We start from the raw sequence: 25,895 nt of genomic DNA, 5'->3' as shown, positions 1-25,895 counted from the left end.
ACTCTGGTGAGACTTAAATTTGCATATGCTCTGAGATTAGCATGTGGGGACACAGATGAGTCACTGACCTGAGCGACTAACTTTGGGAAACCCCAAGCATCTGCCTCTCAGCCAGGTCTTGTTGTCCTCTACCTCTTATAACCAAAGGATATCAAATTCAAACCACCTAAGGGGCTATTTTTTTCACCTAGTAGTTTATCAAAATTTTTTAAAGATTGATATTTTCCCCTGTTGGAAAGATTGTGGTGAAACATGGGAGTGTCACGCAGTGTTCACAGGAATATAACTTCCTTTTCTGTATTATCTATTAAAATAGAAAAGCCTTATCGCATTTGGCCCAGCAATCTCACTTTGAGAAATACATCCTCCTGGAATAAAAGCACGCGTGTGAAGAGATACTTCATATAATATAAAAGTATTCATTTCAATAAGTTATTTCAACATTGTAGTAGTGAAAAATCAGAAACAGGCTAAATGCCCATCATTAGGAAAATGAGAAAATTATGGTTCATCCATGTAGTCACTTCATGCAACCACTAAAAAAGAAATTAAATTTATATATACTTATATAGAATAGAGTGGTATCTTATTAACTTGAAAAAAAACAAAGTTGCAAGTCAATGTACTTAATATGATTAATTAAAAAAAACAGCATAGGAAAAGATGTGGACGACAGACACCAAGTTATCAAGAGTGGTGCCTCTGGACAGTGGAATTCATGGTGAGCCAGGAAGAACTTTTTACTTTATTCTCTTCTCTATTGTCTTAAGTTTCTTATTATTTAGTTTATATTTACAAATTTTAAAAAGGAAAAAAGAGGTTTCTATACAGAATGGTATAAAATAAATTTGTGAATGTCCCTTAAATTTGTGAATATCCCTTAAAGGGTTAAACCTCCACCATTAGAAAACTTATCCAGAAGGCAGGTGGTGCACTGGAAGCTGTGGGCTTTGGAATTTTAGAGGTGTAAGCGTAAGTCTAGTTTTGCTATTTACTAGTCTAGTTTTGCTATTTACTAGCCGTGTGCCTTCAAACCAGGTACTTAATCTCCCTGAGGATTTTCCTCATCTATGAAATTGAGATAAAAATAAGGCTGATCTCAAGGGTTTCTTGCAAAGGTTAGTGAGATACTGTGTAAAAAGCACCCAGTACCCTGCCTACCAGCATCTAAAGTGCTCAGTAGTTACCAGTTTCCTCACCACGGTCACCATAGGCTTCTCCCACCCCAAGCCTAGTGCTGTTGAGTAGCACAGTCAGATCTGTGTTTAACATGTCACATGGAGATGTAATTCCTCCCCGCCACCACCCCCACCTGCTTCTCTTTGTCCCCTTTTCTCTGCTCCTAATTTTCTCTACCCCTTACTTCATATATGCACATTGCCAGGCCCTTTTCCCCTTGATTCTTCTGTTTGCACTGTTATCAAAGGAAATGTAACAAGCACTGATGGTAAATATACTTGGGGAGATAACTTGCCCTGACATAAACTCTGATAGGATTAAACCTGTGTACTTTTTGTTAACCGGCTTAGTGGAGCAGAGGTGCCTGGGTCCCTGAAAACCGGGAATCAGCACCTCCCATCAGAGGCAGCATTAGGCCACTGCCCCTCGCCAGGAAAGGCCTTGCTCTCCCTCCCTGACTGCCACTCCCTTCCAAGCAAGGCCCTTCATGTGGTAAGGAGTGGAAATGCCATCCGGTCCCCTGAAAACGGTTCTTAGTTTAAAAAAGAAAAGAAGTTTTGTACCTATATACCTACGCTGTATGGATAATATGTTCTAGAAACTAAAACATCTTGTCCACACTGATGCTACACAGGGAAGGCAGGCTGAATAAATAAATGTACGAAGATAGGTATCTATTTGGGAACACATGGCGCTTAGTCGTAAATATACTCTTCTTTCGTTGGTATATTTTCCTTCCACTTTAACGCAGAATGGTAGTCCCCACCCTGCACAGCAGTGAAGTCTTGGAAAGTACCTCATGGCGGGAAACAGAGAATCCCCTTCCCTTTCCCTCCTTCCCGTGAGCTTTGATACCTCATCTGAAGTCACTTTTCCACCCTTAAATGACAGATCTCCCTTCCTCTTTCAAAGAGGGGACAATCTGAATGGGTTTGCCAGGTAAGACACAGTTTTAAAAGCCTTTAATGCACTAATTCATTTTGCAAAGAGAAGACAGTAATGATAGCTTAACATTTGTAACATTTTAATTCTTTCAAAATGCTTTTACATGCTGTTCTCAGTTGACCTCAATTTCTCAAAGTATGATACAAATAATCGCTGATGTTCATTGAGTATCTATTATGTGCCAGGCTGTTTGCTGAATGCTGGACATATTTATCTGATTTAATACTCACTATTACCCCATCAGGCATATATTATCATGCCAGTCTTGCCTATAAAGAAACAACTGTAGTTTGGAAATAACTTGTCAGGTTTTTTAGCCAGCGGGGGAGTGGAGGCAGAATCTCAACTCAGAAAGTCAGTCTCCAGAACTTAAAATTTTTGAGAGAAAATGATAGACACAACTAGCAAATTAGATGGTGATGAATTCGGGAGAAGGAGATGCCATAGGATGAAAGGCATTTAAGAACAAAAAGAAAATTTAAGAATTTGAAAACACGTAGTATGAGGTTTAAAAGAGCAAAGATGCAACCAGGACATCTATAAACAGAACACTTCTCTTTTTGAATCTATTCATATTTTCAGCCCACCTTCTGCTGCCCTTAATCTCTTCTTGAAAACTTTACCTGCTAAGTAGTGTGTGTAACCAGTTTGGTTAGTTGCACAGAGAAATTAGAAGCTAAAGGAAAAGAAAGATGGGAAGTTTTTGCCTTTGACATGAGCTGTCTTACTACTTCCTTTCCCTTCCTCCCAATCTGGAAAGTCCTCCTGCTTTTTGGGAGTCTGGTGCTTGACTTCTACTTGGAAGGTCAAGCTTGCCTGCTTGGGCAACCTCTGGTTCCAGCCAAGTTCCCTTCTCTGACTCCCAACAAACCCACACTACATCCCTGCAAATATTCCACCTCTATACGAGTAATGTTGACAAGAGTCTTTTGAATAGACTGCTATTTGTGTTGAATTACCGTTCAGTTATAAAGGACATCTAGTTTATTAATCAAAGTATCAGAGTGACTGCTGCCCATTGTATATTAATTATTGCTCCTATGGCCTGGCCCCATGCTATGATTATTTGCAAGTTAATGAATCCCAAACATCTTCCTTTATTTAAAGAATAGACAGGGAGAGGACAAGAGCCTACTCAGGGGCAGAATCCTGACTTTGACCCCCTTAGAAAATAAATGACCATAGACAAGCCACTTAATCTTTTCCAACCTCAGATTTGCTATGTATTCAATGGCACCATTTTCTCCTCCCAGGGATCATATCTAGTGAGTCAAAGAAAATATATGGAAGTGCTCTGTGAATCTAGGATTTTGTTTAGACCACAAATCTGTGTTTTTCTCTCTATTCCAATCCATACGTGTTACTGAACAAAATAAGCTAGTGTTGACAATACCATCCTATTCTTTGCCAAATCTTACCTGTAGCTGCTTCTACTATTCAATTAAAGCTGTGTTGGGTGAATGCGCCAATGTCTATTTCAGGTCAGTTGTAGAAAAAGGGCAAAGGGTGGTGAGGATGGAGAAGCAAAAATAAAAAATCAATTATGAAATAATCCACGTTAGGCTTGAGATGCCAGTCATTGGCTCTTGCATTCAGACTGGACTGATTCCCAGGAACTCTATAGCTGGGAGAGAGAGCAGCTATTTTACCCCAAACTCCTCAATGCTTATTTTCAAAATGATGTTCTTTTTCTATTCACAGCTAAATAAGGAAGTCATCCATCTTCCAAAAAACACCACTTCACCTTCTCCTTCCTTCTTTCTTCCTCTGCTTCCTCCTCGTCCTCCTTCTTCTTCCCCTCCTCCTCCCCTTTAGTGATTATCCATTAACTAGAAATAGACGCTGAAGTGCAATTTACGCTCCACCCCATCTCCCCACTCACCACCACCAGCTCACTTTATCCCCTGTCTCCCATAAAGTCAGAGGCACCAGCGAGGTTGGTTCCCTCCAGATTCCCCAAGGAACTGCACCTTCCTCATAAGGACCTTGGCTCACTCTTTTCTTCCATCCTGAAGCAATGAATTTCTCTGCCCTCTCCCTAGTTTTCACGTGGAATCTTAATCCTACCTGGGTTGTAGGGCCTAGTTTAAAATCTCTTCCCTCTGTGACATCTTCTCCACCCACAGGTCTCCCCCACACTTCTGCAGGCCCACCCACTAGCACGGCTGTCCCTGGCACACCCTCTTTACAGCCCAGCCCTGGAAATGGCTCAGGTCATTCCTGGGCTCCAGAGCCTGCCCTGAGCAGCACCCTGCTTTCTCTCTGTGGCCATGAGAAAAGTGGGTGCTGGGACCCACTTTCACAAACTGCCACAAACCACAGTGGACTGACTTTTGAGGGCTGTGTCCAAGAAGCGAGGCAGGACCCAGAACCGTGTGGCTCTGACCACTGAGCCAGGCTCACACAGCTGCTCTGTAAGGGCGTGACTCTATCTGTTTTGTTTGTGGAAGTAACTCGGTCAAAATGAAGGCAGCTCCACCTGAGAATATTGGAGAGAATCCCAGCTTGAACCCCTTTCTCCTTGGCCCTCATAGTAAGGGAAAAAAGGAAGGAGACATGCACTGACACTAATGCGGCAGCATACATGCCAGCACCAGCACCATGGAGGTAGACATCTCATTGCATTGTTGCCAGGATCTAATGCGGTTAGTACTATTATAATCTTCATTCGTAGCTGAGGGAAACACAAGCTTAGAGAGAATAAATAACTTGTCCAATGTCCAAGTAAGTAGTAAAGTTTGATTTGAACCCAGTTGTGGGTTCAAATTTGAACCCAAAGCCTGGGTTTATTTTAGCTAGTCTACACCAGTGGTTCTCAAAGTACACCACCCAGAGCAGTAGTGTCAGCATCTCCTGGGAATTTGTTATAAACGTAAGTTCTTGGATCCCACCCAAGTCCCACTGCTTTTGAAATCCCTGCTGACAGTGATCTGGGCTGGCACGAGTCCTCCTGGCGGTGCACGCTCAAGTTTGAGTCCTACTGTTCTACACTAAACCTCCTAAGAGAAGACCCCCATGACAGCCTAGAATTGGTATTGACATAGGAATGTTCAAAGATGCTGGTTACGTGTGGACCTCTGACCATGCCAGAGTCACACCTGACATTTCTGTGCCACCTGGTTCCTTGTCAGCACGGAGCTGGAGCTTTAAGTGTGTCTGTAGATTTGGTGGGGAAGGGTGGGAAGTTTTTAAAAAGTGAAAAGAAAAAATTTTAATTCCTTCAAGTCTTTTTTGATAAAACTTGTTACAGTCTGATCATTTTTGTTTTCTTTGCTTTATGCTTATGTTAACCAGCTGTACTGCCAGTTTGCACTGGTTAATGTATTCTTGGTTATTCATTCCATCATTCAAAGATATTTGTTGGGTGACAAGGAGGTGACAGGCACAGTATGAGGCTCTTGTGTTTGAACAGTGAGTCAGAGACAAACCCAGCCAGCTTTCTCAGAGCCTACAGGAGCCAGGCCATTCCCGAGAATTGTGAAAAGCACTGCCTGGGCATCAGATGAGGCACTTTGGGAAAACAGAGGGAGGCCCCTTTCCCAGGTTATCAGTCAGGGAAGGCTTCTTGAGGAGGTGAGGGCACAGCTGAAGACCTAAGGAGTAAATAGTACTTGGCCTGGTGAAGGGAGTGGAGTGGTGGCTGGTGACATGGAATAGTGCTCCGGCTGAGAGGTCCCCATGTGGGGAGACCTGGGGAAGACAGCAATCCTACCATGGGAAGGACTGAGGCAAGTTCAGGGTGGCTGAAACCCTGAGTGTGGGGTGGTGCGTGAGAGGGATGAGGCCGCAGAGAAAGGCTGAGGGCAAACCTGACTGGCCAGGGTACAGAAGTTGAACTTTACCCTTAGGAAAATGGGAAAACATTTGAAGAGTGACATGAAAAAGCACAAACATTAACAAATCATTCCAATACGTATATGGCCTTCTTCTAATATCATTTCTTGATCACTGTTGGATGTGGTAACACTCCCTGTGGACCATGTGCAACTTGGGAGTCATCTTCCTTTCCCGTTTTCTCTGCCTTCTCCCCGAGGAGTCTGTGCAGTCTCCACCCCTCATCCTGCCCAGGTTCAGGAAGAACTCAGACTGCCTGTGAGCTGCTCCCAACCAGTCAGGCAGTGTGTTTGCTTGTGTGCACTGCTTTTATTGCCCCGTGTATAGAAGTAGGTCACCCTGTAGAGACTTGGTCTGCCTTCAGCATTTTCTTCTGCTCTTGGCTGCAGGGTGTGTGTCCTTGCTGGTGACAGTCCAGCACACAGAGCGCTATGTCACCCTGTTTGCCTCCGTCGTCCTCAAGTGTGACTACACCACCTCTGCCCAGCTCCAGGATGTGGTGGTGACATGGCGCTTCAAGTCCTTCTGCAAGGACCCCATCTTTGATTACTACTCTGCATGTGAGTCCCCCCAGCCTGCTCTCCCAGGGCCCCTCTGTGAAGTACTGCCCTTAGGGTGTAGGAATTATTTAGGATCACAAATTCTTACAGTAAGAAGAAGCCAGAAAGATCACTTAATGCAAACCCCTCATTTTATAGATAAACAAACAGGCCAGGTAGATGAAGTAACTTGTTCAGGGTCACACACTATTTACTTTAAAATTTATGACCCACCTTGTTCTAAAATGATTTAGATTTAGGTCAGCTTAGACATTAAGTAAAAGCAGAGTGAGTTCTGGTTGCAGTGCTGAGGACGTAGCCCTGCCTCCCATGCCGCTCACCACCTAAGAATGCAGACAAGAAGACTCCTGCACTCCCCAGGATCCATCAGTGGTCACTTGTGAGCCTCCTGCCCCTGCCACATTCCCTACTATAGCCAGCCTTCCTGATGGGTGGTCATTCCTCCGCCGACTAAACACTCTTGGTGATGGAGTGCCCTCTGGCCACAGGCAGCCCGTTCCTTGTTGGACATCTCTAAGTGCCGTGCAGCCAGGTCCTACCTCCCAGTAACAACTGCCCCACTCCCGTCAGTTCTGCTGTCTGGACCCAAAGCCTTTTCCTAGCCTCCCACCTCTGCCTCTTTCAAGGATCAAAGGAACCCAGATCCCCACCACCAGCCTGGAACAATGAACCTTTAGACATTTTACAAACAGAAGTAGACAGCCTGTCTGAGCTTCCTGACATGAGGAAAAGGAGGGGGAGGCATCAGCTTTACCTTTTTCAGCCCCAACTAATATCTTACAATGTGAACTCCAAAACTTAACTCTCTGAGCCACCCACTGAGCCTAACGTCCCCAAAGGGGACATGCCTCTAAATTGAGGAATTGCTTGCTGGGGGATTACTCTTAAAATGCCTGGGTTAAGTGGGAAGGTAGGAGGGACTAGGGTGATAGGCATTTGTCACTAGCAGATTTGACAGCTCTCAAAACTTTTATTGTAAGGGCACATGGATGAACAGTATGGGAGCAGATTCTGGGATTACTTTGACAATGAGGCAAGGGAAATTGAGGTGAGAGATGGGGATACAGTCAGGATTTGGAAATGAGGGCCTATCAGAGGGGTTTGGAGTCATGCTGCTCAAAGTGTGGGTCATTGGTATCATCTGGGAGCTTATTAGAGATGCAGAATCTCAGATCTCCGCTCCAGACCTACAGAATCAGAATCTTCACCTTTAACAAGATTTACAGGGGATGCATAGGCTCAGGAAAGATTGAGAAGCATCACTGCTCCAGGGACCAGTAAGGACACCTTTCTTCATGGGAATTCCCCACTGCTGTGTGACTCAGGTGGGTCCTCTTTCCTCAGCATACCAGGCGGCTTTATCCCTGGGCCAGGACCCATCCAACGACTGCAATGACAGCCAGCGGGAGGTTCGCATCGTGGCCCAGAGACGGGGGCAGAATGAGCCCGTGCTGGGGGTGGATTACCGGCAGCGCAAGATCACCATCCAGAACCGTGAGTGTGGAGGAGGCAGCACGGAACTGGGGGGTGGAGAGATGTGCAGACACCGCACCCAGGAGGCTGAGTCATTGTGGGGATTTCCCCTTTTTTTTTTTCCCTGCTGCCTGATGGTCTGCTTGGTCACTTTCATTGTTTGAGGAAAGTGCCAGATGCACAGAATGTGCTACACCGTCTGAAGTCACTGCCCTGGAAGTTGGTCTCTGGACAAGAGGGTGTCCTACAGCTTTGGCTAAAGATCTGGAAGTGGATGGTTTCCTTTGCTTCCCTGATACTCAGGGCTAAGGTGTGGCTCAGGTTCCCTAGATTCCTTCCACAAATTGTTCTGAGGCCCTAATGGAACCCCAAATCCCCGAGTTCCCCTCTGGCTACTCCTGTTGCCCAAATCTAAGGAAATAGGAGCTTCCAAGTAGATGGCCACCTTGAGACCATCACCCTTCATTGGTAGAAGAAAGAACATTGGGCTTAGAATTAAAAGATGGGGGTCAGGATCCTCATGCTCCCACTCCCTTGCTTAGTAACCAGCGGCAGACCAGTTGTCTTCTCTGGCCTCTGCTTCTGCATCTGAAAGATGGGCATAAAGGTCTCTGTCTCCCACACTGAAGTGAATATCAAATGTGATATCTGAGAGCCATGCCTAAAGCATACCTACTCTCTGTGGGAGCACAGAGAGCGGTGGTCAGCCCCGGTCTGGAGTTAGACTCAGGTGTAGGTCCCCGCTCTGCACTGACAGGGTGTGTGAACTCGGGCAAGCCCCTTCCATGTTTTCAGCCTCAATTTCTGTATGATGGGACTTGCCCTAGTACCTATCTCGTGGAGAGTTGTCAGGATTGAGATGATGTGTGTAAAGCACTCAGTGAGCAGTAAGTGGGCAGGGAACTTAAGTTGTGATGGATGGGTTAGGGCCCCACATTCCTGTCTTGTAACCCAGGACTGCTGCAGTGGGTTACTGGCACAAAATTCAGAGCCTATTTCAATGAGCTTTATGTGCTGGTTAAATAAAAAAACTGAAAAAAGTGGGGTGGGGAACACCCAGTAGGCCACCCAGGGAACCAGTAGCAACAATGTGAGGAAATCAGTGCATATTCTATGATTGTTCAGAGGTAGATCATCCCACCTTACAAATTACTTCCAACTTTGTGTATAATACTTTGGCTGTTAAGTCTGATCCTTTTACATTCAACCTCTGATTTTCCCAAGCCTGTCCTTGAACTCTCGGCCTTAGGGAACATCTATCCTTTTCCAATCTCTAGGTGTATCCTCAGAGATTCAGGGTGGCTCTATTTTCTCCAGAGCCTGCAGAATTAGCTCTGATTGACCCCAAAGTTTAAAGTCTCTTTAATTAGCAAGTCTCCCTTACAGTTTTTGAAGGATGAAAGTCCCCACACGTGACAGTCCTGATTTTCTGTCTTCTAATTTTGAATAGCACTGCTTACTACCTCCACTCCCAACCGCCTTTGGGTCAAACTCTGCCGCCTTTTCACTCCCATGGGAAAGTGGTATTCCCCTCGGTTTTAATTCCTACCTCCAGGCTCACTGTAACTTCTTAGAGCCCTTGTTTTCTGATATTTTTATGCCCTTGCTTGCATCATTTGAGATGACCCTGTCAAATCCGTTCTTGGATCATTTAAAATATTAACATATCTGATATCCCTAAAGTAATTTTTTTGTCTCTAATAAAAATTGGGTCGGATTTATAATACACATTAACCTTAGGGGGAAATTCCTCCAAAAGCACTTTCACCATTCTTCCAAGTCTGGGGTAAGCTTGTTTCTGGGAAAGGCAGTGGGTTTGGAAAATCATGGGTAGGAAAAAATCATAGGGATTGACGTAGAAAGAGAAGAAACAGAAGTCGAAGTTAGCTCCAGTGGTGCATGACCTTGTGTGTTTGTTTCATTTCCTCAATAAATATTTCTTGACAAACAGATAGTAAAGAATTGCAGCTATGACTGCCAACTAAGCAGGAGCAATTCTATAATGCTACGGTCTTTAAGAATTTAAAGGTGTTCCCTGGTCCTTACTGTGGTCAAAGTAGCAGGGACGTGGGGCTACCCTGATGCCTCTGACTGGACTTTAAGCCCTTTCAGGACAAAGACAGGTCTTACTTGATCTTCCACAAGAGTCTGACATAGTGCTGAACCCACAAAAGTTCTTTAGTGAGCATTTATTGCATTTACTAAGCGTGAACATAACATTCCTCTATCTTAATGGGGTAGCACAGCACTTGGTGCTCACGAGAACTGAAATTCTTTTCCTGAGTAACATTTACTCATAAAATATTGGCATTTCACCCTGACTCAAGTTCATCTTATAATCTGTCCCTTCAAGATTCAGAAGTATGTGTTCACAACTGGTGAGGAATCCAGGCTGTGGAGTTTTCCACTCAGCTTGGGGAGGACAGTAGAGCTTAGTGGTTAAGGGCACCAGGTTTGAGGCATAGACATGAGTTTGAACCTACCTCTGCTACCTACCTCTCTCTGTTCTAGCTTCCTCTTGTCTTGGTTTCCTCATCTAAAATGCAGCTAATAGTCCTACCCACTGGATCAGGATTAAATTTGATTGTGAGTAAGCAAAAGCCTAAAATATTAGTGGCTTAAACAATAAAGAACCTTATTACTCCTCATGTATAAATTTGGAGGTAGACAGACTGGAACTAGTGTGGTGGCCCTGTTCCATTAAGTTCTCAGGGACCCACGCTCCTTCCAGCTCACCAAGAAAGAAGGTCATCTTCTTCCTCATGGTCCAAGATGGCAGCCAGCACATCTGCCTCCCAGATAACAGAGTGGAAGAAGAGGTAAAGAAGCAAAGGGCAAAGGAGTTCCCACACTGTTTTTAAGAAAGTTTCTGAGAACCAACCTGTGACATGTCTGCTTACATTCTGTCTGCCAGAACTGAGTCACATGTCCATGTCCATCTGTAAGAGAGGAAGGGAAATACTGACTTTATTCTGGACGGCCAGGTACATGACCAGAATTCTGTGACCATGAGAGAAAGAAAGAGTAGACACTGGGAGACAGCTGGAAATCTCTGCGTCACCACTTAGGGAGTCATGGTGGGAAGTAGTGAGGTGCCACATCTCAAATCTTTTCAAGGTACCTAATAGGGCTCAGTGAATGGTCAATTCTATCACCATTATATCATTTGGAGAAAGAGGGTCTGAAAAGAAGGAATTGAGGCCTTTCTCTGAACTACAAGAGGCCCTCTTAGGATGTGGAAGTATAACGCTGGGGTCTGGAAGCTACCATAGGTCAGAAACGATGTGCCCTCTCCTTTAACCACTGGGTCTCTCCCCTCCCTCCTTGCAGGAGCAGATCTTGTGATTAATGAAGTGATGTGGTGGGACCATGGAGTGTATTATTGCACCATTGAGGCTCCAGGGGACACGTCAGGAGACCCAGATAAGGAAGTGAAGCTCATTGTCCTGCGTAAGTTCTTCTGGAGCTTTTTCTTTTGCCACCCCACTATGACACTTCTACATACAGAAAAAAACAAAAAGCAAAACAGAAACAGAAACAAGAAAACCTAGGCTATTGTTGTCAACTGCCAAACTCTGGAGTTCTCTTACCAAAGCTAAACTCTTTTTTTTTTTTTTGGCCTGTATATTGCCCAGCCTTAACCTGTAGCTCAAGAGCTTCTGTGTTAGACCTCCAGAATGCTCCAGCCTGAAGCATGCCCCTGCATATGTAGTTCAACCCCTGCTCGGCTTCTCCGCTGCAGACTGGCTGACGGTGATCTTCATCATCCTGGGAGCCCTCCTCCTGCTGCTGCTGATTGGGGTGTGCTGGTGCCAGTGCTGCCCTCAATATTGCTGCTGCTACATCCGCTGCCCCTGCTGTCCCACCCGCTGCTGCTGCCCCGAGGAAGGTGAGAGGGGACGAACGGGCCGAGGGATGGGGTGGTGCAGGAGCCTGCGCCCCAGACGGATCGGTTTCACATGCCCAGCTCAGAACCTCGCGTTCTTCCAGGTTCTCCTCCATGCCCTTCTCCCATCACAGGCCTAGAGGTCTTTGGCCTCAGACCACAAAATGATACTCATGGAAGCTGTAGAGCCAAGGGGAGGGCTTCTGTCCTTTCACATCCTAGCCTGCCTGAGGCCTTCTTCAGATGGCTCTGCACACCACCGGCCTTTCCTCAGCAGCCCTGATACACCTGTGCTCCGGTATTTGCTCCCAGCACTGACCTTGCTTGGACATGAGGTGGCTGGAGGGAGTGGTTTGCATGTAGCAGTGAAAGATAAGTCCACTCCTTAGAGATGACTGGAAAAGAACAGATCAGCAAAGAGAGGTGTTGGAGTGGGGGTTCTCAAACTTAAGCATGTCCAGAGATTCTGATTTCACCAGTCTTGGGGGAAGGGGCTGAGAATTTGTACTTCTCAGGTGATGCAATGCTGCTGGTCTGGGGGAACCCTTTGAGAACCTCTGTTTTAGACAAAAGAAAGAGGGGGCAGAAGATCTTGCTCTAACGTGATCTGTCTTTGAGCTGAAATTTGACCTTATAAAACAGAATTATGACATGTCCTAAAAAATGTGGCTGCAGAATGCATGGTGAGGGCAAAAGAATAAAAATTACTCTACAAAGATCTTTTCTTACTAAATAGATGGAGCAGAGTCAACAGCTTTAAATGGAAGGATTTTTTGTGTGTTTAAAATGATTTTTTGTGTGTTTAAATAATATTTCCCTTTCCTGATGATGTAAGTAAAGTGTTACATTGTATAAAATTTGAGAAATTCAGGAAAATGTAAAGACTAAATCTGAGCACCCAGATATAAGCACTCTTATTATTTTGGTCCATTTGAAAGGAAATTTTTTAAAACAAAAAATAAGAAATTGTCTCTTAAGATAGAAACAAAATCTAATCTACAATGTCAGGTGGGTCAGTGGTCTGAGTCTGGTTTCAGGCCTATGTTCTGAGGTTGCTGTGTTACAGGAAAAGAGAACTAACTTTTATTGGATGTCCGCTGTGTGTGGGCCCTTTGCATATATTTCCCTTTTGAATCCTCACAACCCTAGAAGGCAGGTATCATCATTACTTAACAATGAGGAGACTGAAGGTCAGAGGAATCACACAGCTGGTAAGTAGCAGAAGCAGTGCAGTGTTGCATTCATGTGACTTACAAGTGCCTGAATTTCCCACCAGGGAGGCTGCCACAACCTCTGTGGGTAGGTCACTGTGGGACTGGCTGAGATAGCAGTGAACTCCTTAAAGAGACAGAAAACAGCAGAGAACTCAGCATCAGGCCAGGGAGCTCTCTACTTTTCAGGGGCCTCTGGGAGAGCAGCCAGGGAGAAGCCACTGTCACTGGAGTAGTAATATGCAGACTGAGATGAGAAAAACCCTCCCAAGATACCTTCTTAGAACCCCTAGGTCAGCAGAGCCCTCAGAATAGGCAGCATTAGGGATAAAGTCAGCACAAACAATAAACGTATCCACTGTCAGTAAAGCTGAAAAACAGGTTCTGGGAGAAAGTGGTTTCTCCTAAGTGGTTAGAGTTCTTTTAGGAGAACTGGTAAGATAAAGAAAAGTAGGCCACAAATAAAGATCCCTGAACTTGAGCAGATGAGATCACTTTCAAAGTGAGTCACTTGAGGAGACTGTCCTGAGAAATTTGGTGACAAGAAGAGATTACACAGAGGGGGCAGAAGTTGTAAAGGAAAGTGCTTGGATGGGGAAGAGGGTGAGTGTATATGATTGTTGATTTTTTTTTTTTTTGGAATAAGGTAACCCTAAGCATATTTGTAGACAAAGAACCAAGGCCAATAGGAGAGAGAAGTGAAGCATTATGAGTGAGGTGATGACTGAGGAGAGATGGAGCCAGTGGGAGTGACATCAGGCTTGCAGTGAAAGGACTGCCTTTAGAAAGGAAAGGAAAAGGAAGCCTGACCTCTGCCAAGGAGATAGAGGAAGTTGTTAAAATGTGGAAGATGATTAAAGTATGAGGAAAGAGACTGTGGGAGTGAGCTCACACTGGCCTGTCTCTATTTCAGCAAATCAAAATTCTAGGTGCAAAGGACAGCTTCGAGGATGTCAGTGGTTCTTGAACTTTCATGATCACAGCCCACCTCCCAGCCTTCTCCCACTTTCCAGTGAGAGTTAATAGAGGACCAGAGAAGAGAAGAATGAATATGACACCAAATTTTAGTAGCCTTGATAATTCACTTAATACTAGTAGACAACCTGCAGTAGAACTCCAAGATGAAAGTGATTGACACTGAACCTTATCTTTTTTGTGAGAACTGGAGAGACAACTTCCATCCCTAGGTCAGTTGCTGGCTCTCCGCCCAACAGAACCTCTGGGCACACCCTGCAGTGGGCCAAGGGCCACAGGGAGAATGTCTGACCTACACCACCCACTTCCCCAACCCCTCACCTGAGGGAAGTGAGACCTCCAGAGGTTTTTCTGCAGTGCACAGCTTGTTAGTGAGCCCTGGACTAGACCTAGAGCTCTTGACTCCATGTCCAGGGCTGGTTCGTCTTCCTCAACAAAGATATGCCATCAGTTCATAGGGAGGGGAAGACATGAAAAGTGGGGAATGTCTACACTGGTCACCAGGTCAGTCAAGGAAAGGCACATTGGGAGAACGAGGGTGGTTGCCTGCCTGTGCAGCCAGTGTGGTTCCAGGAAGCATCAGCTGGTGGTTCTCTAAAGCTGAAATGGCAAGAGTTCAAGGGACATGAGATTCTAGGATGCTCCTAAGGATGTCACTGAAAGGACCGACAGTAAAGTCAGCAGGGACTACTACTATATGTAAAAAAGCAAAAGAACTGTGACCATGGGTCAGAGAGGGCAAGGACACTCTGTAGGAGTGGAGAGGGGGTGGTAAGGAATGGTAGGAAGTTGGTGCCCACAGATGATGCTGGCTGTAGGGGAGGAGAGGCGCGGGTCTCTGGAGGAAGGGAGGTGTTGAGTGTTATTTCACGAAGGGGACATCTTAAAGAACATCCCCCAAGTTTTCCTCAGAAATGAGGATAAATATGCTTTTGGTGGTTTAGTCTCCAAATGTGTATGTTTTGTCTCCTGTGGGATCTAAGGTGAAAGAAGCAATTATTTTAGTAATTTATTAAAACAGTGAGAGCCACCACCTATTGACTGTCCTGTATTAGGCATTTCATGTGTATTACCTCATTTAACTTCAGCCACCTTCTGAAATAGGTATTATTATCCCCAGCTCCTAGATGAGGAGATTGGGCTCAGACACTCTGGAAATTCACTCAAAATTACCCAGATAATATATGCTGGGATTCAAGTTGAAGTCCATGTGACCCTCAAAGCCTGTGTGTAAGGAAACTCATCCCTGAGGACCGTAATTCTCAGAATGTTGTTGCGAATCCACAACAGTCAATTCCAGTTTTACTCCCTGCATAGAAGTCAGGGTGCTTGTTGAAAACATGGATTTTCACATGTGGTATTAGATTGAAGGCCAGTCTGGGAGTGGGATCCAGGAGTCTGTATATTTAAGTAGCTTGTTAAAGGTGACCAAGGCAGACTTTACCCCATGGCAGTTCAGAGGTAACTTATTAGGAATCTTTTGATGCTTTGTTCATTTCTCCATGTTTCTTATTTTATTGCCTGTCTGAGTCCCCATTAGGTGAACAACAGAAACCCCTGATGGTCTAGACTTCCCACAGAGCTGTTTACAGGGACAAGAGGGCAAGGGACAAGCTCAGATGCTTAATTTTTCTATTCCCATCTCATCAGTTCTAGTCCATCAGGGAAGGAAGGGGCCCTGGGAAAGTTTTGTGGCAGCTAAGAAGGGAGCAGGTGGGTTAATCTTGGAAGTGCATAAAAATTTGACAAGAGAGCTCATAATGGATCTGGAAGGGTCTCTAGGGAGTCATCTGTGCAGGGGGTCCCATTAATTTAAAAGTTATTTGGGGAGCAAGGAGTAAGCCCAACTCTCCCTTTCTCTCGTATTGAATTGGGGCAGTTGGAGTAGGAAGTGGCCAAAAGCGGGAATGGTACCATCTAGAGGAAACCAGGATTCAGTTAGAGGGGTTGGGGGTGGGTAGGGTTGTCCCAGTGGAACCAGATCTTGGCAGGTCTTTGCAGCAGAGGTTAGTCTGGAGTGGGTTTTGAAAGATGTGGTGCTGAGGGAGAGAAATGAAGTGAGGAAGTACCACTGGGGAAGGTTTTTTGGGTTTTGGTTTTTTGCTTTATCACATAAATAAAGGAGTCTGGGGACTCTGTGGTTTGGCAGAAAGACTACAGGCTTGGGCGTCAGACAGACACAGGGTCACACGCTGCCTCTGCCAGTCACCAGTTGTGGGACGTTGGGTCGGGAAGGTAGCCTCTCTAAGCCTAACTTCCTCATCTGATTCTCACATTAAGAGATTTCTCTGAGGATTAGCTCCTGTGAAGTGACTGGCACATGCTAAGCAGGGCCTTATGTGTGCTGAAGGCAGCATGTGTAGAGAGCTGGGGGAGGCATCTGTTAGCAAGAGGGAGAAGAAAGAGCCGGGCGAGTGGACTTTTCTGCAGAGGGCCTGGAGTACTGTCCGTTGGCAGGAGGGTGTGGCAGCTCAGTGAGCTGCTCTAAGTTTGCATCTGATTTCCTCCGGGCTGGGCTGTGACTCACCATCAGGGCTGGAGCTCCAGACATTTCTGGGGGCTTGGCTGCAACCACTTCCTGTTGTGCTGGAAGTTGGTCTCATACTGGAGCCACTGGGTAGCCTTCCAGATGGCCCTCTAGCTGCTGGCCTCAGCAAATCCCCTACCCTATGCAGCTGGGTCCAGAGTGCCTGTCTTCTGCCCCCTCCTACAGTGGCAGGAGGCAGCCTCTGGCAGAGCCTTGCTACTTTAGGGATGGCCACAGGGCTTGAGGAACCCAGGAGGAGTGAGAGTGCCAGGCTGGGGGCACCTAGGGGACTGGAGAAACATGTCTATGGATCCCTTGTGCTGCTTTTTCATATCATTTTCTTTGCCCTGAAAGGAAATGGTATCTCTCTTCTCCCTTCTCAGCCTCTACCCCACCCCTGAGAGTCCCCCTACTTAGGGAAAACCCCAGTACTTAGTAAAGTGAGGAGAAGAGCAGAGAGGATCCACTTCAGCTTTTTGCATTCTCTGCCTACTTCCCCCTGGTTTTCTCCCACCCAGGGCTGGCATTACCAGCTAGAAGAGTTCCTCAGTCCCTCTCTCTTTACCAGTAATTCGGCCCATTGACCTCAGCATCCCTCTTGTTTTCTTTTTCCACTTTGAGCAGGCGGTCCTGAGCTTCTCTGGCAGCCCCTGACTCACAGCCTCCTCCAAGCCCTTTCCTTCTCTATTTGGCCTGTTGCCTGAAATTTTCATTGCCTGCTAATGTCTATGTGTCTACCTATACATTTTAGGTGACTTTTGGGATGAGCAGGATGATGAAATGTTTTCAAGACTAGGAAGCCAAGCTTTAAGAGTGTATTTTCCTAGGGTGCAGGAGTTGCATCTTGCTTAGGGAATTTATTCCCAGCTCCTTCCCAGGGGAACAGTTGATTCACTACTTCCCTTAACTCTTACTCCCAGGCAAGAGAAGTCACAGTAAAACTGGAGGAGAGAAAGTGGCCTCTTGGTAAGGCTACTAGGTGGAGAGAAGTGAAGTGGGAGGTGTGGGCCTTGCTGTGGCTGAGGGTCTGCATTTCTCCTTTTCCCCCCTGCAGCCCTGGCCCGCCACCGCTACATGAAGCAGGCTCAGGCGCTAGGCCCTCAGATGGTGGAAAAACCCCTGTACTGGGGGGCGGACAGGAGCTCCCCGTTTTCATCTTATCCAATGAACGCACTGCTGCAGCGAGGTAAACCTTGCTAGAGATTTGGGGTGGGAGAGGGCAAAGGGCAAGGGTAGAAGCATGGGCTGCATCGGGACCTTCATGACCAATATGGTGGGCATCTTTATGACTGACGATGGGAGGGGGTGTATGCAAGCCAAATAAGGTGGCATTTTGGTGCCCTGATTCTGAGGAGCGTGTTTTAGGCCAGAAGTTCTGCATGTTCTTATCCTTATTTTCATTCAGATTTGTCCCTGCGATCCAGCCTCCCAGAGATGCCGATGACCCAGACCACTGCTCACCCTCCCATCACCAATGGTGTCCTAGAGTATTTGGAGAAAGAGCTGCGGAACCTCAACCCAGCCCAGCCTCTGCCCCATGACCTCCAAGCCAGATCTGGCCATCCTTGTAGCATGCTGTCCTCCCTGGGGTCTGAGGTCGTGGAACGCAGAATCATCCACCTGCCTCCGCTCATCAGAGACCTGCCATCTTCGCGGAGGACCAGCAACTCCTCCCGCCAGCAGTGGCTCCCCTCGCCTTCCCCTGGACCCTGGGATCTGAGAGAGGGGAGGAGGCAGCACCACTACTCTGATTTCCACCGGGAGTTTCAGGACCGGGAGCCCAAGCGCTGGGCGCTGGAGCAAAGGGAGCTGGACCAGCCGCGGCGTGGAAGGCACCGCGGCTCCAGGCGGCGTGGGTCACCCACGCCCTGGTTGGACAGGGACAGCCTCAGCGACGGCTCCTTGTCCAGTGAGGCCCGCTGGCTGCCCAATCGCCCCCCTCTCCGGAGCCGCTACCCAGAGAGAGCCCGCAGGCCCAGCCCTCGGGGGAGCTTCCAGGGGCATCCAAGGCGCAGGCACCGCAGCTACTCCCCGCCCCCGCCCTCGGGCCTCAGTTCTTGGAGCTGGAGCTCGGAGGAGGCGAAGGAGGAGAGGCAGCCCCGGAACCGGGGGGCCCGCCGCCGCCGCTCGCGTTCGCCAAACTGGCCTGAAGAGAAGCCACCCAGCTACCGCTCACTGGATGTCTCCCCAGGCAAGGATGGCAGGAAAAAGGGGAGTGTGGAGAGGCGCTCGGTGAGCCTGGGGCATCCTGCAGAGGGTCGGGCGTGGGCGGAAAGGACACCTCAACCAGGCTGACACAGGCCAGCTCACTTGCCGCCTCTGCAGAGGGTCCCTCCTCCCTCCTTTGCAAGCTCGCCCCGTGGGCTTGGTGAGACGCCTCCTGCAGAGCCAGAAGGGAGCAGGGGGTGCCGAGGGCGGAGGAGCAGCTCAGGGCTTGATGCTTAAGAAGCGCTTTCTCACCCTTCGGCTCACCCCAGCCCTCATCAAAGTCCCCAGAGGCCAGTCGGGCAGGGTCACCCCATTTCACGGGTGAGGAAACCAGGCTCAGAAAAATTTAAGCACCTTGTGAGTAGTGGAGCTGGGACTCAGCGGGTCTTCGCGGCTAAGGCGCTACTTCCTGTCTTAGCTGCTTTGCTTTTCTTAGCAGCAATTTCCATACCCCAGATTAGAACACCCCCTGACAGGACATTCGTGCCACTTCTCAGCGCTGCAAGTCAGTGTGCAAGGGCCTGTTGTATTAAAGGACGAGGCCCCCCACCCCGGAAAGTATCATTAAAGTGATTTAGAAAACAAACAAACAACAAACAAACAACCCCCCCACACACACACACACAAACCCTGCTATCCCAAATATGGGTCAAAACTAGAATTCTGTGAACAGGCAAGGTGCCAGTGTCAGAACTTACAAGCTTGAAAGGGGCATGAAGAAGGATGTAGTTCTTTTGGGCCTCTGAATATAGGCCTTTTTTCCCTTTAAGATGTGATTTTAAAAAATCATCTTGTAATTAATATACCCCAATAATGGTATTCCTTCTGTGTTTTCACTTTGCAAAGTTATGCTGGCCATTGCTCAAAAATATTCATGAACTGCCTTCAAAACCAACTTATAAGCTACCCACTAAAATCTGTTTCTCTATTTGACAAAAAAAAAATTTTTTTTCTGTTTTGCTTCTGTTGAGATAAAGGGATATGTAGTAGGTTCTGAGGGAAGTTCCCAGCATAGAGCGATATCAGAAGAACAGGAATTTTAATCTCTCACACGCTTTGAAGGACACAGCTCTCATTTGGAAATGTAAGTTCTGCTGTGATTTGTTTTAAAACGAATCGCCTGGATAGTGTGTGCAAAGAAACAGGCATCTTATGAAAGCCCCGGTTCTGGTCTTTCTAGGGAAGAACCTTGGTGAGAGTGATTCGTGAGGAAGGTAAACAAGGCCCACAGGCGTTTCTGAAATAATCAATGGCAATTATATTCTCACAGATATCCCATGAGAGAGGCAAAGACCAGTAATAATGAAACCTGGTAGTATCCTTACTAAGTGGTGCTGAGCCATGGACATTTATGCAACGTCTTATTTAATCCTTTCAGCGCCCTATGAGGTTTACACTATTACGTTCATTTTACAGTGGATACCTCTCTTTCTTCCATGTTACCAGTAAGAAAATTACATCCTGAAAGAAAATACAGAATCAACCAGAGACAGGACAGCCGCTGTTACTTTGGTTATATGGTGACAACATAGTCTCTTATCTTCATTTTAACAGAAAAACGTAATTTAAAAGCCAGCTTTTGGCCTCAAATCCAAACCCTATTTTCTTGTAAATCTTTTCTTTATAGTCTTCTAAATTAAATTATGTGGTTTCTTGTAAGTGAGACTAGGGAACACCAGTTATGTTCTGGATGCTGGGATAAGCCCTTTCTAAGCCTTATTTCATTTCTTCCTTGAAACAGCCCTGTGAGGCTCAGTGAGGTTAAGTAACATGCCCAAGGTCACACAGCCATTAGAGAATAAAGCCAGAATCTGAACAAAGCCCTCTGACTCTCAAGCCTTTGCCCTTTTCAGTAACTCATGCTGCCTCATTAGAGAGAAGAAAATCACGTGGGGAAATGATGTTTTCTTGTGACTTTATTTCTTCCTTATTTTCTGAAACTATTATAATTTCCTTTGTCATCAAGTTGTACCCACCCATAATTCTATCACAAGCAAACCAAATTTTCTATTATAAAGTTGCTTGTGAGAGGCAGTTTCACTTAAGATAATTTTAAAGGCCTTCATTGTTTTGGATCTCTGAGCTTATCTCCAAAAGAGTTATCACTTTATCACATTCAGCTGTCCACTCATATTCTAAGTGACCAGCGGCCCAGGACCAAAGCTTGATTTGGAAGATTGATTTGTTTGAAGGGCATCCTGTTTCATTTGTAATTTGAACTTTGAATGCCTGTAGTGAGCTCAAAATCACACTCCTTGCTCCTCTCCTTGGTGGGGCTGGATGCTTTCCACACACCTTCCTAGCCTCTGAAATCTTTGGAGCTTGTAGCTAACTGTAGAAGTTATAATACAATTGGGCCACTAGATGGTGATCTTTGATTATGTATAACTTGAAGTTTCTCTATTTGAATTGGTAAGATGTATCATTATTTTCTTAAATCAAGCTTTCAATAGTTACAGCTTTACAGTAAATGTTTACAAAATACTTATTAAAATACTTTATTAAATATTTAGAGTAATTATCAATTAATAAAAAAATCTTTTGGCTCACATGAAATCTTCTCTCTCAAGAGTAATGTTTAACAAGTAGACACCAAAAGACAAGGCCTTCCATGTAAATAATCTCATGGGAACTGAATTAGGTAAGGAGTATTCTCTGCCCAGTGCCCATGAGAAAAGGGAGGTTGTGTTGAGGCATCTCCCATTTGACTCCAGAACCAGGACTCCAGCTGAGATCTCACTGTGGGTCTGGTGGTCTTTTCATTCCACCAAAGGCTACAACCTCAGAAATATAAGCAGTGATAGCAAGCTTTAAACTCCAGCTGTTTCAGACTGAGTTCCTGTGTTCCTGGTCTCCTTCAAATTGATTATTTTTCTCTCCGATCTTGTTCTATCAGAAAGGGCTTCCCAGGGCATTTCTGATTTCTGCCAAACTTGGCCTGTGCACACCTCTTCTAACACAAGAGAAAACTACTGCATTCTTTCCTTTCCAAGCTAAACTGAAACTTTCTGTAGAGAATCTAAGATTTTGTTTTCTTTTTTCTTGACTTTTAATTTAATAAGAATTTTTTTTTACGTTGGGATGCTTTTTTCTACTTTTAATAAAATGTCTATTCTTTGATGTCTTTTCTTCAGAAACCCCTGTCCTTTTGCCCCATTTTGTTGCTTTCCTTTGTGGCAGAGAGCATTCATTCAACATTTCTTTCCGAGAAAAACTTTTTACTGAGTATAGTTGATTTACAGTGTTTCAGTTGTATAGCAAAGTGATTTAGTTACATATATATATTTTTCCATTTCAGATTGTTATCCTTGTAATTTATAGGTTATTACAAGATATTAAATATAGTCCCCTGTGCTATACAGCAGGTCCTTGTTGTTTATCTATATAGTAGTATATGTCTGTTAATCCCAAGTTCCTAATTTATCCTTCCCCTCACTATCCCCTTTGGTAACCATAAGTTTGTTTTCTATGTCTGTGACTCTATTTTTGTTTTTTAAGTAAGTTCATTTGTATTATTTTATAGATTCCACACGTAAGTGATATGTGATATTTATCTTTCTCTGTCTTACTTCAATAGTATGATAATCTCTAGGTCCACGCATATTGCTGCAAATGGCGTTGTTTCATTTTATGGCTGAGTAGTATTCCATTATATATATATACACCACATCCTCTTGATCCATTCATCTGTCAGTGGACATTTAGGTTGCTTCAGTGTCTTGGCTTTTGTAAATACTGCTGTAAACATTGGGGAGCATGTATCTTTTTGAATTGGAGTTTTTTCTGGATATATGCCCAAGAGTGGGATTGCTGGATCATATGGCAGTTCTATTTTTAGTTTTTTGAGGAACATCCATACTGTTTTCCATAGTGGCTGTACCAATTTACATTCCCACCAACAGTGTAGGAGGATTCCTTTTTTTTCCCACACCCTCTCCAGCGTTTATTATTTGTAGACTTTTTGGTGATGGCCATTTTGACTGGTGTGAGGTGATACCTCATTGTGGCTTTGATTTACATTTCTCTAATAGCGCTGTTGAGCATCTTTTCACGTGCCTGTTGACCATTTGTATGCCTTTTTTTGAGAAATGTCTATTTAGATCATTTGCCCCCTTTTTTTTATTGAGCTGTTTAAGTGGTTTGTATATTTTGGAAATTAATCCCTTATTGGTCACATTGTTTGCAAATATTTTCTCCCATTCTGTAGGTTGTCTTTTCATTTTTCTTATGGTTTCTTTTGCTATGCAAAAGCTTTTAAGTTTAATTAGGTCCCATTTGTTTATTTTTGCTTTTGTTTCCATTACTCTATGACACAGATCCAAAAAAATATTGCTGCAATTTATGTCAAAGAATGTTCTGCCCATGTGTTCCTCTAGGAGTTTTAGAGTATCCAGTCTTACATTTAGGTCTTTAATCCATTTTGAGTTTATTTTTGTATATGGTGTTAGAGAATTATTTTTGGTGGGGGACATAATTAGGTTTACTTATTTGTTTATTTTATTGATGTTTACTGGGATTGAACCCAGGACCTTGTGCATGCTAGGCATGTACTCTACCACTGAGCTATACTCTCCCTGAGAATGTTCTGATTTCATTCTCTTACATGTAGCTGTCCAGTTTTCCCAGCACTACTTATTAAAGAGACTTTCTTTTTTCCATAGTATATATTTTTGCCTCCTTTGTTGTAGATTAATTGACCATAAGTGCATGGGTTTATTTCTGGACTTCCTATAATGTTCCATTGATCTATGTGTCTGTTTTTGTGCCAGTACCATACTGTTTTGGTTACTGTAGCTCTTTAGTATAGTCTGAAGCCAAGGAGCATGATTCCCCCAGCTCCATTCTTCTTTTGCAAGATTTTTTTAGCTATTTGTGTTTTTTTTTTTGTTTCCATGCAAATTTAAACTTTTTTTTTTTTCTAGTTCTGTGAAAAGTGCCATTGGTAATTTGATAGGGATTCCACTGAATCTGTAGATTGTCTTGGGTAGCATGGTCATTTGAACAATATTGATTCTTCCTATCCAAGAACACCAGTGTATCTCTCCTTCTGTTTGTGTTGTTTTCATTTTCTTTTATCAGCATTTTACAGTTCTCAAGAGTACAGGCCTTTGCCTCCTTAGGTAGGTTTATTCCTAGGTGTTTTGATGCAATGGTAAATGGGACTGTTTCCTTAATTTCTCTTTCTGATATTTCATTGTTAGTGTGTAGAAATGCAACAGATTTCTGTATATTAATTTGGTATCCTGCAACTTTACCAAATTCATTGATGAGCTCTAGTAGTTTTCTGATAGTGTCTTAAGGAATTTCTACGTATAGTATCGTATCATCTGAAATAGTGACAGTTTTACTACTTCTTTTCCAATTTGGGTTCCTTTTATTTCTTTTTCTTCTCTGATTGATGTGGCAAGGACTTCCAAAACTATGTTGAATAAAAGTGGTGAGAGTAGGAATTTGTCTTATTCCTGATCTTAGAGAGAATGCTTTCAGTTTTTCAGATGGAATACTCTATAAATCTCAATTAAGTCCATTTTGTCTAATGTGTTCATTTAGGCCTGTATTCCCTTATTGATTTCTCCGTCTGGATGATCTATCCATTGATGAAAGTGGGGTGTTAAAGTCCCCGCTATTACTGTGTTACTGTCAATTTCTCCTATGTCTGTTAATATTTGCTTTATATATTGAAGTACCCACATGTTAAGTTCATATATATTTATATATTTACCACTGTTATACTTCTTCTTGAATTGACCCCTTGATCCTTATGTAGTGTCCTTCTTTGTCTCTTGTAACAGTCTTTATTTTAAGGTCTGTTTTGTCTGATATAAGTATTGCTACTTTGGCTTTCTTCTGGTTTCCATTTGCCTGGAATACTTTCTCCCACATGCTCACTTTCAGTCTGTATGTGTCTCTAGATCTGAAGTGAGTCTCTATGTAGGCAGCATACATACAGGTCTTGTTTTTTTTTAATCCTTTCAGCCAGTCTGTGTCTTTTGGTTGTAGCATTTAGTCCATTTACATTTAAGGTAATTATTAATATGAATGTTCTTAAGCCATTTTGTTAATTGTTTTGGGTTTGTTTTTGTAGGTATTCCCCCCCCCACACACACACACCTTCTTTTTTTGTCAGTTTGATTACTGTGTGTCTTGGTGTGTTCCTCTTTGGGTTCATCCTGTATGACACTGCCCTTACTGGACTTGCATGACTGCTTCCTTTCCCAAGATAGGGAAGTTTTCAGGTATTATCTCTTAAAATATTTTCCCAGGCCCTTTCTCTCTCTTTTCTTCTGGGATCCCTTTAATGTGAATATTCGTGCACTTGGTACTGTCCTGGAGGTCTCTTAAACTGTCCTCATTTCTTTTCACTCTTTTTCTCTTTTTTCTGTTCTGTGGCAATGATTACCACTAGTGTGTTTTCCAGCTTACTGATTCATTCTTCTGCCTCATTTAGTCTACTATTGATTCCTTCTATTTTTCATTTCAGTTATTATAGTTGTCATCTCTGTTTGATCTTTGTATTTTCTAACTCTTTGTTAAAAACATGTAATTTCTCACTTTGTGCATCCATTCTCCTCCTGAGTTCTTTGGTCATCTTCATAATCATTACTCTGAACTCTTTCTCACGTAGATTGCCTATCTCCACTTAGTTCTTATTCTGAGTATTTTTTAAACACCTTTATTGTGGAATGATTCCTATACAGTAAAATACACATATTTCAGATGTACAATTTGATGAATTTTGATAGATGTATATACCTATGAAACCACCACCACAATCAAGATAGCTAACATTTCCATCACTCCCTAAGAGGTGCAGATTTCAAATTCCCAATTTATCCCTTCCCACCCCTTTTCCCACCTAGTAACCATAAGTTTATTCTCTATGTGCGTGAGTCTGTTTCTTTCTTTTTTTTTTTCTTACTTTTTTTGGGGGTAGGGGTGATAATTAGGTTTATTTATTTTAATGGTGGTACTGAGGACTGAACCCAGGACCTTGTGCATGCTAGGCAAGCACTCTACCACTGAGCTATACTCTTCCTCCTAGTCTGTTTCTGTTTTGTACATAAGTTCATTTGTGTCCTTTTTTTTAGATTCCACAT

The 25,895-nt window shown here is 44.3% G+C and overlaps 1 protein-coding gene across 3 annotated transcripts in view; it reads left to right on the top strand.

Moving 5' to 3' along the window:
- Positions 1-25,895, top strand: part of ILDR1 (immunoglobulin like domain containing receptor 1) — a 45,634-nt gene that overhangs the window by 5,546 nt on the left and 14,193 nt on the right. The window contains exons 2-7 of one of the 3 annotated variants that reach the window (XM_032480240.1): positions 6,348-6,518; positions 7,863-8,012; positions 11,322-11,441; positions 11,734-11,880; positions 17,645-17,776; positions 17,996-18,781. In XM_032480240.1, coding sequence (XP_032336131.1) covers positions 6,348-6,518; positions 7,863-8,012; positions 11,322-11,441; positions 11,734-11,880; positions 17,645-17,776; positions 17,996-18,781 — 1,506 coding nt within the window. Of the gene's footprint in view, positions 1-6,347; positions 6,519-7,862; positions 8,013-11,321; positions 11,442-11,733; positions 11,881-17,644; positions 17,777-17,995; positions 18,823-25,895 lie in introns of all 3 variants that reach the window. The other 2 variants (XM_032480230.1, XM_032480247.1) reach the window with 2 other exon arrangements.

This window comes from Camelus ferus, chromosome 1 (assembly GCF_009834535.1).
Source record: "Camelus ferus isolate YT-003-E chromosome 1, BCGSAC_Cfer_1.0, whole genome shotgun sequence".
NCBI lineage: Eukaryota > Metazoa > Chordata > Mammalia > Artiodactyla > Camelidae > Camelus > Camelus ferus.
The sequence above is the reverse complement of the archived record's forward strand: the minus strand, read 5'-3'. Positions and strand labels throughout refer to the sequence as shown.